Source organism: Thunnus albacares, chromosome 4, assembly GCF_914725855.1.
Source record: "Thunnus albacares chromosome 4, fThuAlb1.1, whole genome shotgun sequence".
NCBI lineage: Eukaryota > Metazoa > Chordata > Actinopteri > Scombriformes > Scombridae > Thunnus > Thunnus albacares.
In genome coordinates this window covers 12,544,506-12,556,259 of record NC_058109.1, presented here as the reverse complement: position 1 = coordinate 12,556,259, position 11,754 = coordinate 12,544,506, and the positions used below count along the sequence as shown (strand labels likewise).

Sequence of the window (11,754 nt, the reverse complement as noted above, 5' to 3'; positions counted from 1 at the left end):
AATACGACTGGCAACCGGGCGTTTTAACGCATGTCGTAAGAGTTATTTCCTAACCTGAGTGTGTGCATGCGGCAGCTTTTGACTACGATGAGGTAAAGTTGTTTGTAAACAGACTACCACCTGAAGAATATTCAAGTAATAAGAGGCAGCCAGAGGGGAGAAAACTGTCAATGGTCATCCTCACAAACTCATTTTGAAAGAGAGAGGAGATCGATATGGCGCTGAGAGAGTTAAAAGTTTGTCTCCTTGGGGTAAGTCAGCGTCGATTTTGTCTGAACATGTATGTCTGTAGTCGATACTGTTCCTCAAATTATACCTGTAGCATAAAATGAGCCACAGTGTTAGTGCTCCTGCATCCTGATTGACAGGTATGTTTACATTAATGTGTTTAATACCTGCAATCAAGTTGGTGTGAATGCAAATATTTCATTCTCAAAATAACGTTAATGTCTTGTTAATGCATTTTAAAATGTAAAAATGAGCCACAGTATAGTGCTCCTCCATCAGGTTAAACCATCCTGATTGACAGGTCTGTTTACTTACATGCGTCAACATCAATCAAGTTCTTTTTCATTCTCAAATAACTTCATTGTCTTTTCTGCATTTTAAAAGGTAAAAATTCGTCACATGAACAAAATTCATGCATGTCTAAACTGCATATTATAACGGCTGCAACAATTTGCCAATTAATCGATTAGTTGTCGACATTAGTTGTCTTTTTCTGCCAAATTCTCTGATTCCAGCCTCTCAAATGTGAATATTTTCTGGTTTCTTTAGTCCTCTGTGATAATATACTGAATATATTTGAGTTGTAGACATAACTAGACATTTGAGTACATCATCTCGGGCTGTAGTGAACAGTAATCAACATTTTTCACCATTTTCTGACATTTTACAGACCAAACAACTAACGACAGATTAATTGATAATGGAAATAATCATTAGTTTTAGCTCTATATATAATGGTAGCATAAGCCATAATTGTCTCTACCATTATCCGGTTAATACATTTCTGAAGTGACATCACCTCTAATTGTAGTAACCTCACATCTCCTCCTCTCCATCATCTACAAATTAAATTAAAACAGAGCTGAAACAACTAATTAATTAATTGACTAAATGAATCAGCAACAACTGATAAATTGTTGTTTATTAGCCAAAAAAACATCCAAACTTTCTCTGGTTTCAGCTTCGTCATTGAGTGGATAAGCTGCTTTTCTATTTTATATAATTGTAAATTAAGTATCTTTAGGTTTGGGACTGTTTATCTGACAAAACTAGTCATTCAACTTCAGCTCTGGCAAAGTTGTTCTGGACGATTTCCCCTATTTTCTGACATTTTACCGGTAAATGGTTACCGATTAATTAGTATTGAAATGCAGTGATGAAAGTAATCTCCTGATATAACTATCTCAAATAATATTACTAGTCTTTGCTGCAGCCATTATTTAAAAATACAGTAAACCACAGAAGCAATATTCATGCATGTCTAAATTATATATTAATATGGCTGAAACAATTAACCGATCAATCAGTTAGTTGATCGACAAATGTGAGTATTTTCTGTTTTACTTTGTCATATATGATTTTAAACTCAACATCTTTGGGTTTTGGACTGTTGGTCGGACAAAACAAGATATTTGAAGAAGCCAAAAATGATCTTTTTTTTCCACAATTTTTGACATTTAATGTACCAACGTCAATTAATCACAAAAATAATCAGTTGCTGATAATGAAAATAATTAGTAGGTGTAGCTTTACATAAAACAACTGCAAAAGCCTTTTTCTCTATAAGCATCTCATTAATATATTCCTGAAGTAACCTCCTCCTCAATCTCTTCTTCTCCATCATCTACTAAGAAAAAAAAAAAAAAGTTTGGTGTCTTAAGCTTATTTACATCCATCTTGTTAAAAGCCTACAAGAGGAGCAGGAAGGAAGAAGATGCTACTGATAAGCAATACTGTCCAGGCGTATTGCCAGAGATTTCGTGGGGTTTTTTTCGTTGTGATTATATTTCTAGTTATTGTTTCTGACCGTGTTTAGTAAGCGTCGTCTTTATTTTGTCTCTGCAGGACACTGGCGTCGGAAAGTCAAGTATTGTTTGGAGATTTGTGGAGGACAGCTTTGACCCAAACATCAACCCAACAATTGGGTAAGTTCCTGCCGTCTCCCGTGCTAGAGGCTCCGCTCTGTAAATCACTTCATGGATTAATAAATTCCAATTAGATCTGAAAGAATAAGATTATTGATAGATCAACAGAAAATGTATCTGCAGCAATTTTGAGAATTGCTTTTGATAAAATGCCAAAAGTTAACTTGTTCCAGCTTCTAAAATGTGAGGAGTTGCTGCTTTTCTTTTGTTTATATGATAGTAAACTGAATATCTTTGTTTTGTTGGTCTGTCGAAATAACCAAGAGGCCATAATGGGCATTTTTCACTATTTTCTAACAGTTTAAAGAAAAAAAACCCTTATAAATATAGAAAATTATTGGCTGATAAATCAGAATGAAAAACAACGATCAGTTGCAACCCTAATTCAATACAGATAATCAGTAATTCTGTTTATTTACTTTATCAAGTAAAGATGTGCTGGTTCCATCTTCATAAATGCAAAAAATCATTCTCTGTTTTATAACATTATAAATGAAATATTTTGTTTTTTTGGGACAAGGATCAACTCAAGTAAACAGTTTTAAGACATTGCTTAAGGGTCTGTTCACTTGTGTTCACTTTGTTGTCATTGTTTACATTTTATAGGCAAACTATTTGCTGTTTTACATTTGAGATGTCATGTTTTTTTTTTTTTCTCTAAAACTGGCACACAATATAAGATATTAAATTAAGTTAAGATGTGTGTTTTTTCTCATTGTCCTAATATGTTGAAAATTATTATAATCATGGGTATATCATGAAGTCATTTCTCTTCACCAGGGCATCCTTCATGACCAAGACAGTGCAATACCAAAACGAGCTTCACAAGTTCCTGATCTGGGACACGGCAGGACAGGAGCGGGTTAGTAATATCCGCTGAGGTATTGGCCTCAGCGTTGTTTTAAATGGACTGGTGCATAGTGAATCCTGAGCAGGATTCACGTGTGTTTTGGCACACACTTTTCATATTGTAATCAATCTGCTTGACTTGGGTTTATTAAAAAATCCACTCATTCCTCTCATGTGGTTTTAAAAGCAGTGAGAAAGCTACCTACTTGCATACCACTCCCTGAACCACCCTCCGGGAAAATGAACATTGCAGTTATTCATTACTTCTGACAGGGGGCAACATTTACCTTTCTATAGGTAGAGTTCTGCCCCCTAACCAGCAATCGACTTGTCGTAGTGCCCTTGCTTAAGGAATCCTCTTTTCCATAGTTTAAATGACATATGTGGTGTGATGGATTTGCATTTTCTTGTATCCTTAAGTGTCATCTGTTAAGTAGAAAACATCAGGGAGTCTGTCATGAGTTGTCCCTTCTGTCACCTTCAGTCTTTGTGCTGCCTCTCCCTTCTGTCTCTCTCCTTCTTCCTCATAGCATTCTTATATTTTTAGACACAAATAAAGGTGTGTCACTGCTTTCCTTTCATGGTATTTTACAGCACATGCACACCTAAAAGGCATTTGTCAGCAGCTATCATGTCCAGTGTTTAGGTGTAACTGTTATCTAGACTCCTGTGTGTCAGTAGGTAGGTATTATATTTGAATGTTGCTCACACAAAGTTTAGGACTGAAACCATGCTTACAGAAGATACTAATATACAAAAGAGGATACATTTTGGTGATTTAGTCCAATTTTAGCATTTCAGCCTGTCCAAACAACACCAAGCCCCAGGCAGAAGCGTAGGGAACTGCTTTCGCTTTTGACTCACGTCCTGAATCCCACATTTCTCTGTGTTAGCTCTCCACATCACTTCCCTTTTTTCTGTACATGCCCTTCTCTTTTTCTCACACTAAATTCCCCTGCTGCTGCAAGGGTTTATTCTTGCTGCTGTCCTCTCCAGAGAGGTGAGATAAGATGCTGCTTGTCTTTTATCCCCCCACCCTCCCACCACTACCACCACCACCACCACCACCACCACCCTGGGCCTAAGCTTCTTCATGGCATTGAGGGGACATCAATGCAGGCCCGTTTAAGATAAGATGAAACTCAAGCTGTCCCACTGGCCTTTGCTGCTAATGCGTCTTATCTGAGAGTCACTGCCACTCCACATCAGAATGCCCTCTTTCTCTCTTTAAGTCTCCCCTTTGTGTTTTCTTCTCGGCACTATCTCTTTTCATTTTCTATGGTAACAAACTGTTTTCCTGTCATTTTTTTTTGTGTGTTTATTCACATTTTTCTCCACCTTTTTTTATTCCCACAATTCTTTTCACTTCCATGTAAGCCTCTCAGTTTCCCAAGTGGTTCACATCTGTGAGTGAAAAAGTAGCAGCATTCCTTTGGTAGGTTTTGCATGTGTGTGTGTGTGTGTGTGTGTGTGTGTGTGTGTGTGTGTGTGTGTGTGTATTCATACAAAGCTGCTGTGGTATTCTGAAGCCTTTCATGGCTTGTTCTCTAACCTCTGTGGAGATCTGGACTATCAAAATGTTGAGTTGAGAAAGGGGAAAACAGAGTCAGCCAATGCACATGGAGGGAGAAACAAGGGCAGAAGGAGAGCTCTGTGATTTCCTCTATCCACAACCCATATCTCTAGACCAGATGAGGCCTTATGAGAACATCTGAGCCCAGCTGTCAACAGTCCATCCAGGCCTCCTCATCTGACTGTTCCTTCTCACAGAAAACAAGCAAGAGGAACCTTGCATCCTACTGGCATAGAAGAGATCCTTTCATTATGCACCCAACTTGTGGTTTCAGCAATTATTAAACACTCACCGGGCATCACTGAGACTGTTCTCTGGGCCGCTGTGTGGCCAGACGTCTGGCCTTGCTGTGATTGCTCTTTGGGTTAAGGCAGATAGACCACACAGGACTGGCGGTGGTGCAGCCCAACACTAGCCAATGAAACAGACAGCACTCTCCTCAGTGTCTCTGCCAAATATCCCAAGTTGGATTCCTGTCGGTGGACTTGGGGCCAGTAACAACTATAATTATGTGGAATGTGTGCTTTCCTGAGGTAACAGTGTCACTCCAAGATGGATAGTTTATTCCATCGTATTGTAAAGGAAAATAGAATTGGCGGGAAGGCAGGGTCATTACAAGTGAAGGTCTTTTTGAGACATGGGTTGTTTCTCTTAATGTAAATATCATTAGTTAATACATGGCACATGGGTTTTATTAGTCTGCTAATTTCTCAAATGACAAGCAAAAGCCCCAGTCCAGCGTGTATTGCAAGAAGGCCTAAAAAGAGTCTCACAGGATTGGATTTATAGATGGAAAATAATCCTTTTAGAAACTTTAAAATCTTGAAATATACAGTACAGCAGGTCTCTTGTGTTAAACATTTACAACTTCAAAATTCTTTTTAACCATATTGAGATCAAGAGCTAATAGTCCATATTTATTTCAGTATATAAATAATTTAAATAGTGATTCAAATAAAACGCATGGCCTCAAACTCCACTTGACCTACGTTATGGTAAAGGAATTAAAGGCTTTGTTATTTCTGTTGCTTTGCTTTCAGTTATCTTTATAAGCTGTTGACAAAAGTCCCTGGATGTTTGGGCAGCTCATATACTTTTAACTGATGTTGTAGTTGGGTTTAACCTCATCGTTCCCTTCAGACTGAGTAAAAAAAGCAATAAGTTTTAACATATTATGGCAGCAGGCTATTTGTTGAAACTAGGCTTCAGTGTACATAGGAAAGTATTTTACCAGAAAAATACCAAAACAAAAAGTAGAACCCCCTGCCTCCCAGCTATGGATTTAGAAATTTTGCACATGTTGTTTTGATTACGCAGGGCTTTGTGATGTATTGGGTTAAGATCAAATGTAAAGTCTTCCATAAATATCACAACGCTAACAGCTTTTGACACATTCTGCTCATCTTTCTCTTGATGGCTACCACATGTGTGAGGTCTTGGTGGAAAGACTCGCTATACTTCCATTTTAAATAAAGCTGTGTGGCTTATACTGTAGGCTCAGTGGTGGTGGGATTTTTCTTTGCTTATTTTTATGCTCTGTTTTGAGTTTGTTACAGTCGGTATTATAGAGTCTGAAGAAACACACAGTGACGTAATCACCATAAGTCTGTGCCCGTGTAATGGATTAACCATAGTCTATGAAAAGCCTTCTTGGTCTATGGGGTGTGAAAATGTATGATTGTACAATTAAACATCAATGATATTTTAAGTACCCTTTTCATACCCAAAAATGGAAAACTGGAAAGAAATCAAGGTAAACAGCCTTCAAATATAAGTCTGCATTGATTGCCTTTCAATAAGATCTTTTAAATTCTTGGTCACAACTCTGATCATCATGTTCAGTTTCACGTGGTTTCAAAGCTACATACTGACTTAATGATGTCAGTAGATCATCCTTGTTCCAACAGTGGACGTCCCTTTTTCTTTGAAGAATTGGTACATGCATTACGTATCACTGCTTGTTTCATACCGAGCCTTTCTCTTCTTCCTGTAGTTCCGAGCTCTGGCACCAATGTACTACAGAGGTTCAGCGGCAGCCATCATTGTTTATGACATCACAAAAGAGGTATTGTTTACTTTTTCGCTCAATCACTAATCCCAGTACTTACTGTATAGTTTTGTTGTCTTTCCTGAAGATTTCATTCATATGTGTATTGAAGGAATAGTTTGACATTTTCAGAAATAAGCTTATTCACTTTCTAACAGAGTGTTAGATGAGAAGAGTAATACTTCTTCATTAAATATGAAGCTACAGCCAGCAGCTGGTTAGCCTAGCTTAGCATAAAGACTGGAAATGGGGGGAAATGGCTAGCCTGGCTCTGTCCAAAGGTAACAAAATCCACCTATCATCATCTCCAAAGCTCACTAGTTAACATGTTATATCATGTTTGTTTAATTTTCAACAGTTCACTATTTTACAGGGGGTTATGGGCTGGACCAGGCACAGTAACTTCCTGGAGTATTGGCTCCCCTCCTGGTAACTGCCCTCAGCCCATAACCCCCCGTAAAATGGCAAATTATCATTTTTATACTTTGGTTTTTATATGGATTAAACAAACAAGATATAACATGTTATATAGTAAGGTTTAGAGATGCTGGTAGACAGATTATGTTACCTATGTACAGAGCCAGGCTAGCTGTTCCCTCTGTTTCAAGTCTTTATGCTAAGCTAGGCTAACTGTCTGCTGGCTCCAGCTTCATATTAATCATAAAGATGTGAGAGTGGCATCATTCTTCTCATCTACATCTCAGCAAGAAAGCACTAAATATTCCTTTACATTTTCACAGGAGATACTATATGCTTGTGTTTCATTTAGCATTATGTTGCTTACGTGTTACGTATATCATTAGGAGTCCTTCCAGACATTGAAGAATTGGGTGAAGGAGCTGCGACAGCATGGCCCTCCTAATATAGTGGTAGCCATTGCTGGCAACAAATGTGACCTGTCAGACGCCAGGTGAGCCTGAATTACAGATCATTGGTGTAATGAGCAATGCTAGTGTGCAATATGACAATGTTTCCTCATTTACAACTTAAGAATGATGATGGGACTTAAGATGTTTGTTTTAGTTGGAATTAACTGGAAAAAAACTTGTGAGAAATATTAATTCCTATTAGATATTTCTTTCGCCTTTTAGCTAATAACTCCTTCTCTCTGTGCTTATGCACTCTGGTTTGAAAATGTGGGTACCCATACTAATACTCTGTAATAAATAATTTTTTTCACCTTTATAGTTACAGCCATTAAGTTACTGTAGAGTGGAAGTCCTTATTTATAGTGGACAAAATAACTCCTTGCAGTTTTTATTATTTACAATTTTTTTATTCTTAGGAGCTGTTGTACAATTTCTGGTTGCTATTTCTGTATCTTCCATAAAATTGAAAAATCTACCAGACTCAGATGCATGTTCACTGTTGGTAATGAGAACATCCATGAAATTGGACAATCTCCCATATGGTAACTGCAGAGAGGCATTTAATGGTTTTCAGGTCATGCATGAAATTAGACAATCTGTGTGCATATTGCAACATAATAATTTAGATTTCTTGTATTTACAGGGAAGTCTCGGAGAAGGATGCCAAGGACTATGCTGATTCCATCCATGCCATCTTTGTAGAAACCAGTGCCAAGAATGCCATTAACATCAACGAGGTGTTTATAGAGATAAGTAAGTGTGTATCTTGAGCCTTTAGTGCTGTTGGCACACACATCCTCAGGTTCCTATTGAGCTAAGTAATCCTCTGACAAATTAAACAATGAACAGAATTAACACAATTGTCTTTTTTTTATAGCGCATTTTAAATCGGGTATGTGTTGAGAACAGTGTTGCTAATGAGGGGTATACTGCGGTTTCAACATGTTCCAGTGGTATCATTCTTTTCTGTATGTGCATCAAATGTCTTACAATGATGAGCTAGGTCAGGGTAAGCCACAGATAATGCCAGGATGGAAGAAAGATAGAATCAACTCTTGACATTTTATTTTAAAATACAAATTTTACAAACTTTTTTGAGTACAGTTTTGTCACTTTTCTAGTTTCCAGGAAAATACTGAAAACTCGCTTAGAGTGTGTGAGTAATGTGACTACAGCTATAGTATTATTGTCAGATACTAGCATGTAGTGCTACCATGAAAAATGTTGTCATTTAAAATTAAAAACAAAATATCATTAAACAGTAAGAAAGTGAGTGTGTGTGGTAATGAAAGAGAGAGAAGGGAGGCTGAATGCTGGAAACTTTGAGTATGTAAATGTGTGTGTGTGTGTGTGTGTGTGTGTGTGTCTCCTCACAGGTAAGCGCATCCCTGTTGTTGACGCAGCAGGAGGAAGTTCAGGAAAAGGTTTCAAACTGGGACGGCAAGCCTCAGAGTCTCGCAGGACGTGCTGCTGATGATGCCGGTGACTATCCCCCACGTGACCTGTGACCTGACCTTTTGCTTACCCTCTTTGCCTGGCCTGCTTCAGCTTACAGCTACCACACTCCGTCAAACACCCTGCCAATCAATGACGCCCAGGTGAAACCGTGCCATTCCGGTGACCTTAGCAAATGCATTTTTCACTTCAACAACAGCAACTCATCATGTATCGTCTGAAATTTTCTGGCAAGAGAAACAGTTCAACCGAACATTGACAAAAAATACTTGCATCAATACATTGATGGTGTTAGTGACATACAATTTTACTGGCTCCTATAATGGACATCAGTCTCTGTCTGGTGTATTGTAGCCGTATGTTGAATAGAAGAACTGATTCATGGATTCGGGAGTCATCTGTACTTGTAAATTTGTACATGTACATTATTTTTCGCCCAAAAGATGAATGGAAATGGGTTTGAATCTCACCAAATTATTTTGATAGTGCTTAAGTTATTGCCTTTTGTTTTTTGAAAAAAAAATTACGTCTTGGAAAGTCCATTTTTACAGTTAATGTGTGTAATCACTAATTTGTCATAAGATTTTGATGAAACAGGTTATTTAGACATCAGCGTTTGGAAAGATGTTTGTCGTTTCCAATCAGATTCGCACTCAAGTAGGACTGTGCATGCTAAATAACATTTTTATTGTGTGATTGATGTTTTCATCAAGATATTTTTCGAGGCAAATTACAAAATGGGTGTCTTGATGTCAATCACAATCACGTCGTTAAAGATGCAGAAATGAAAGGTGTGTTGCAGCTTACTTCCTCTAATATGTTGTTGTTATTGTCTCTTTAGCTTGTAAATGATGTTTTGATTGTCACTTGATCCTGAGAATGATAGCAAATATGGAAACTTTAATCTCTGTGATGAGAAGAACCTTGTAGTCCACATCTCACAGCGATGGCACTAAAAATGCTGACTCCGTTGGCAGTCTCCAAGTTTATTATATGTTAACAGTTCCAGCTGTTCATGCGTGTTCCACATTTCCACTTGTAAGTGCAAAATTGTATTAACAAAATCCTGTATATGAAGTGCCCCATAGTGAACAGAGTATACTGCTAGTTGTTTCACAATATTACTTGTGCTTTATTTTTCTATAATCCCATTTTAACCATTTACTGGCGAGCCTGGCTGTCTTAATTCCTTTGCTGCTACTTTAAAACAGTTTTACAGGGGAGGCAGAATTTGTGAGGTTTTGCCAAATTCTTTAATTGTCCCATAAACATTTTTCATCTTTCCTTTTTTTCATATAATCAGCCCTGGCTCACACATTCAATGTTGCTTTACTACCTGGCCTGCGATAAAAAACAATGAGATCTGGAAACTAGACCTCATTCAGTGGAAACTCTTAAGTTCTTGAGAGCTTAAATCGGCCTTTAGCGAGAGGGTTATAGGTGCAGAATCAAACGTGGCACTGTGTCGACATGCTGACCCTTTAATGAACCTTAGTCTCCATTCTGCTCTCAATTACTATATGTGCTTTGTTCCAGGGTCTGCTTTCTGATTTTCCTTTCTCTCACTTTTTCTGCCTCATTCCTCTAAATACCAGGCACTTACTGTAAGGCCAGGTTATATGGGACAGTATAAAACAGCTTTCACAGAGCCCTATCACCACCTCTTACATTCAAGAAAATCATGATTGCTCTGTGATCCATGTGCTAAATCTCTCTAGATTCATTTTATTGGCTTAATTGAACTTCAGTTGCCTCATGAGCCCCTGCATACTTAATAATTCTGTGTAATGTCATGTTTGTTTGTACCTCTTGAGCTCTTATAGCCCCAAAACCTCTTTACAAAGTTGCCAAAAAAAAAATCACAGATGTGGGCTTAATTAGACTGCATTTACAAATATAGATTTTGTGCTTTTCTATGCACACAAGCAAGTTTATTTTTCCTTTAAGGATCTTAAATGTCTCTGTTACAGATGAGTTGTGTACTGAGCAGTGCTGCCTATTTTTTTTTACAGGATTTTCCTAAAGAGTGCAATAGTTGTTATTATGACAAAGGTAAAAATGTGACCTAATCCAATAAATCAGTCAGAGTGAAACGTTCAGGCAGTAGAGCACAAATCTCGTGCAAAAATGTGATCTCATTCCCTCATTCTCCAACAGATTCTAATGACAGGTTTACATTTTATTGGTGACAGTTCTGCTCATACATAGTTGATCAAATGAGTAGTGTGACAAGGCCAAGCAAATGCCTTGAAAACCAGAGTAGCATTCTGAACTTGTGATTGATTTTTGACTCACTTTGCTGTCTTAAATTAGTCACTCTGCACTAGATCATAATCCTATTTCCACGTATTTACTATAGCTTCAGCAATTATATTAAAAAGGGAATAACTCTGGTACTTTGAAAGCTGCACTTTGACCGACTGTTTGTATTAATTGGCCCATATCACTAACTAACACTCTGTCTGCAGTCTGTTATTATCTCTGTGAACTCACTTGATGATGAATATTCATGCATCGGAATTCTTAACGTCCCTTCGATGTTATTTTAGGTTTTGACTGTTTGCTCGGTTCTTATTAATATAAAGAACATGATGCCAAATCATGTCAAAGCCATTCTACTACATCATGCATAATTAACCTTTTTTTTTTAATGTTGATGTAATATAATGATTTAAAGCGCAAATCACATAACTGCTTTAAAATGTTTGAAGTTTTGATGATGAAGGCTGGTTTGACACATTTTTTTTCCCCCTAATTTGCGAACAGGAGGCATAGATAGAAGTTGTGTGCCAGTTTTGCATTGAAAAA

At 37.6% G+C, this 11,754-nt stretch overlaps 1 protein-coding gene across 1 annotated transcript; it reads left to right on the top strand.

Annotated features, from left to right (window-relative positions):
• The first annotated feature begins 143 nt into the window (after positions 1–143).
• On the top strand, positions 144–11,311 carry rab22a (RAB22A, member RAS oncogene family). The gene is made up of 7 exons (XM_044349212.1): positions 144–251; positions 2,074–2,153; positions 2,934–3,015; positions 6,569–6,640; positions 7,426–7,532; positions 8,135–8,244; positions 8,868–11,311. Exons 1-7 carry the CDS (start codon positions 216–218, stop codon positions 8,963–8,965), a joined length of 585 nt encoding a protein of 194 aa, XP_044205147.1. The 5' UTR covers positions 144–215; the 3' UTR covers positions 8,966–11,311.
• Positions 11,312–11,754: the final 443 nt, after the last annotated feature.

What these genes read in the sequence shown, in the direction of transcription:
- rab22a (XM_044349212.1), top strand. Translation starts at nt 216, where the DNA reads ATGGCGCTGAGAGAGTTAAAAGTTTGTCTCCTTGGG. An exon ending in ACACGGCAGGACAGGAGCGG is followed by an intron (nt 3,016 to 6,568) that starts GTTAGTAATATC and finishes TTCTTCCTGTAG; the next exon opens with TTCCGAGCTCTGGCACCAAT. An exon ending in TGTGACCTGTCAGACGCCAG is followed by an intron (nt 7,533 to 8,134) that starts GTGAGCCTGAAT and finishes TTGTATTTACAG; the next exon opens with GGAAGTCTCGGAGAAGGATG.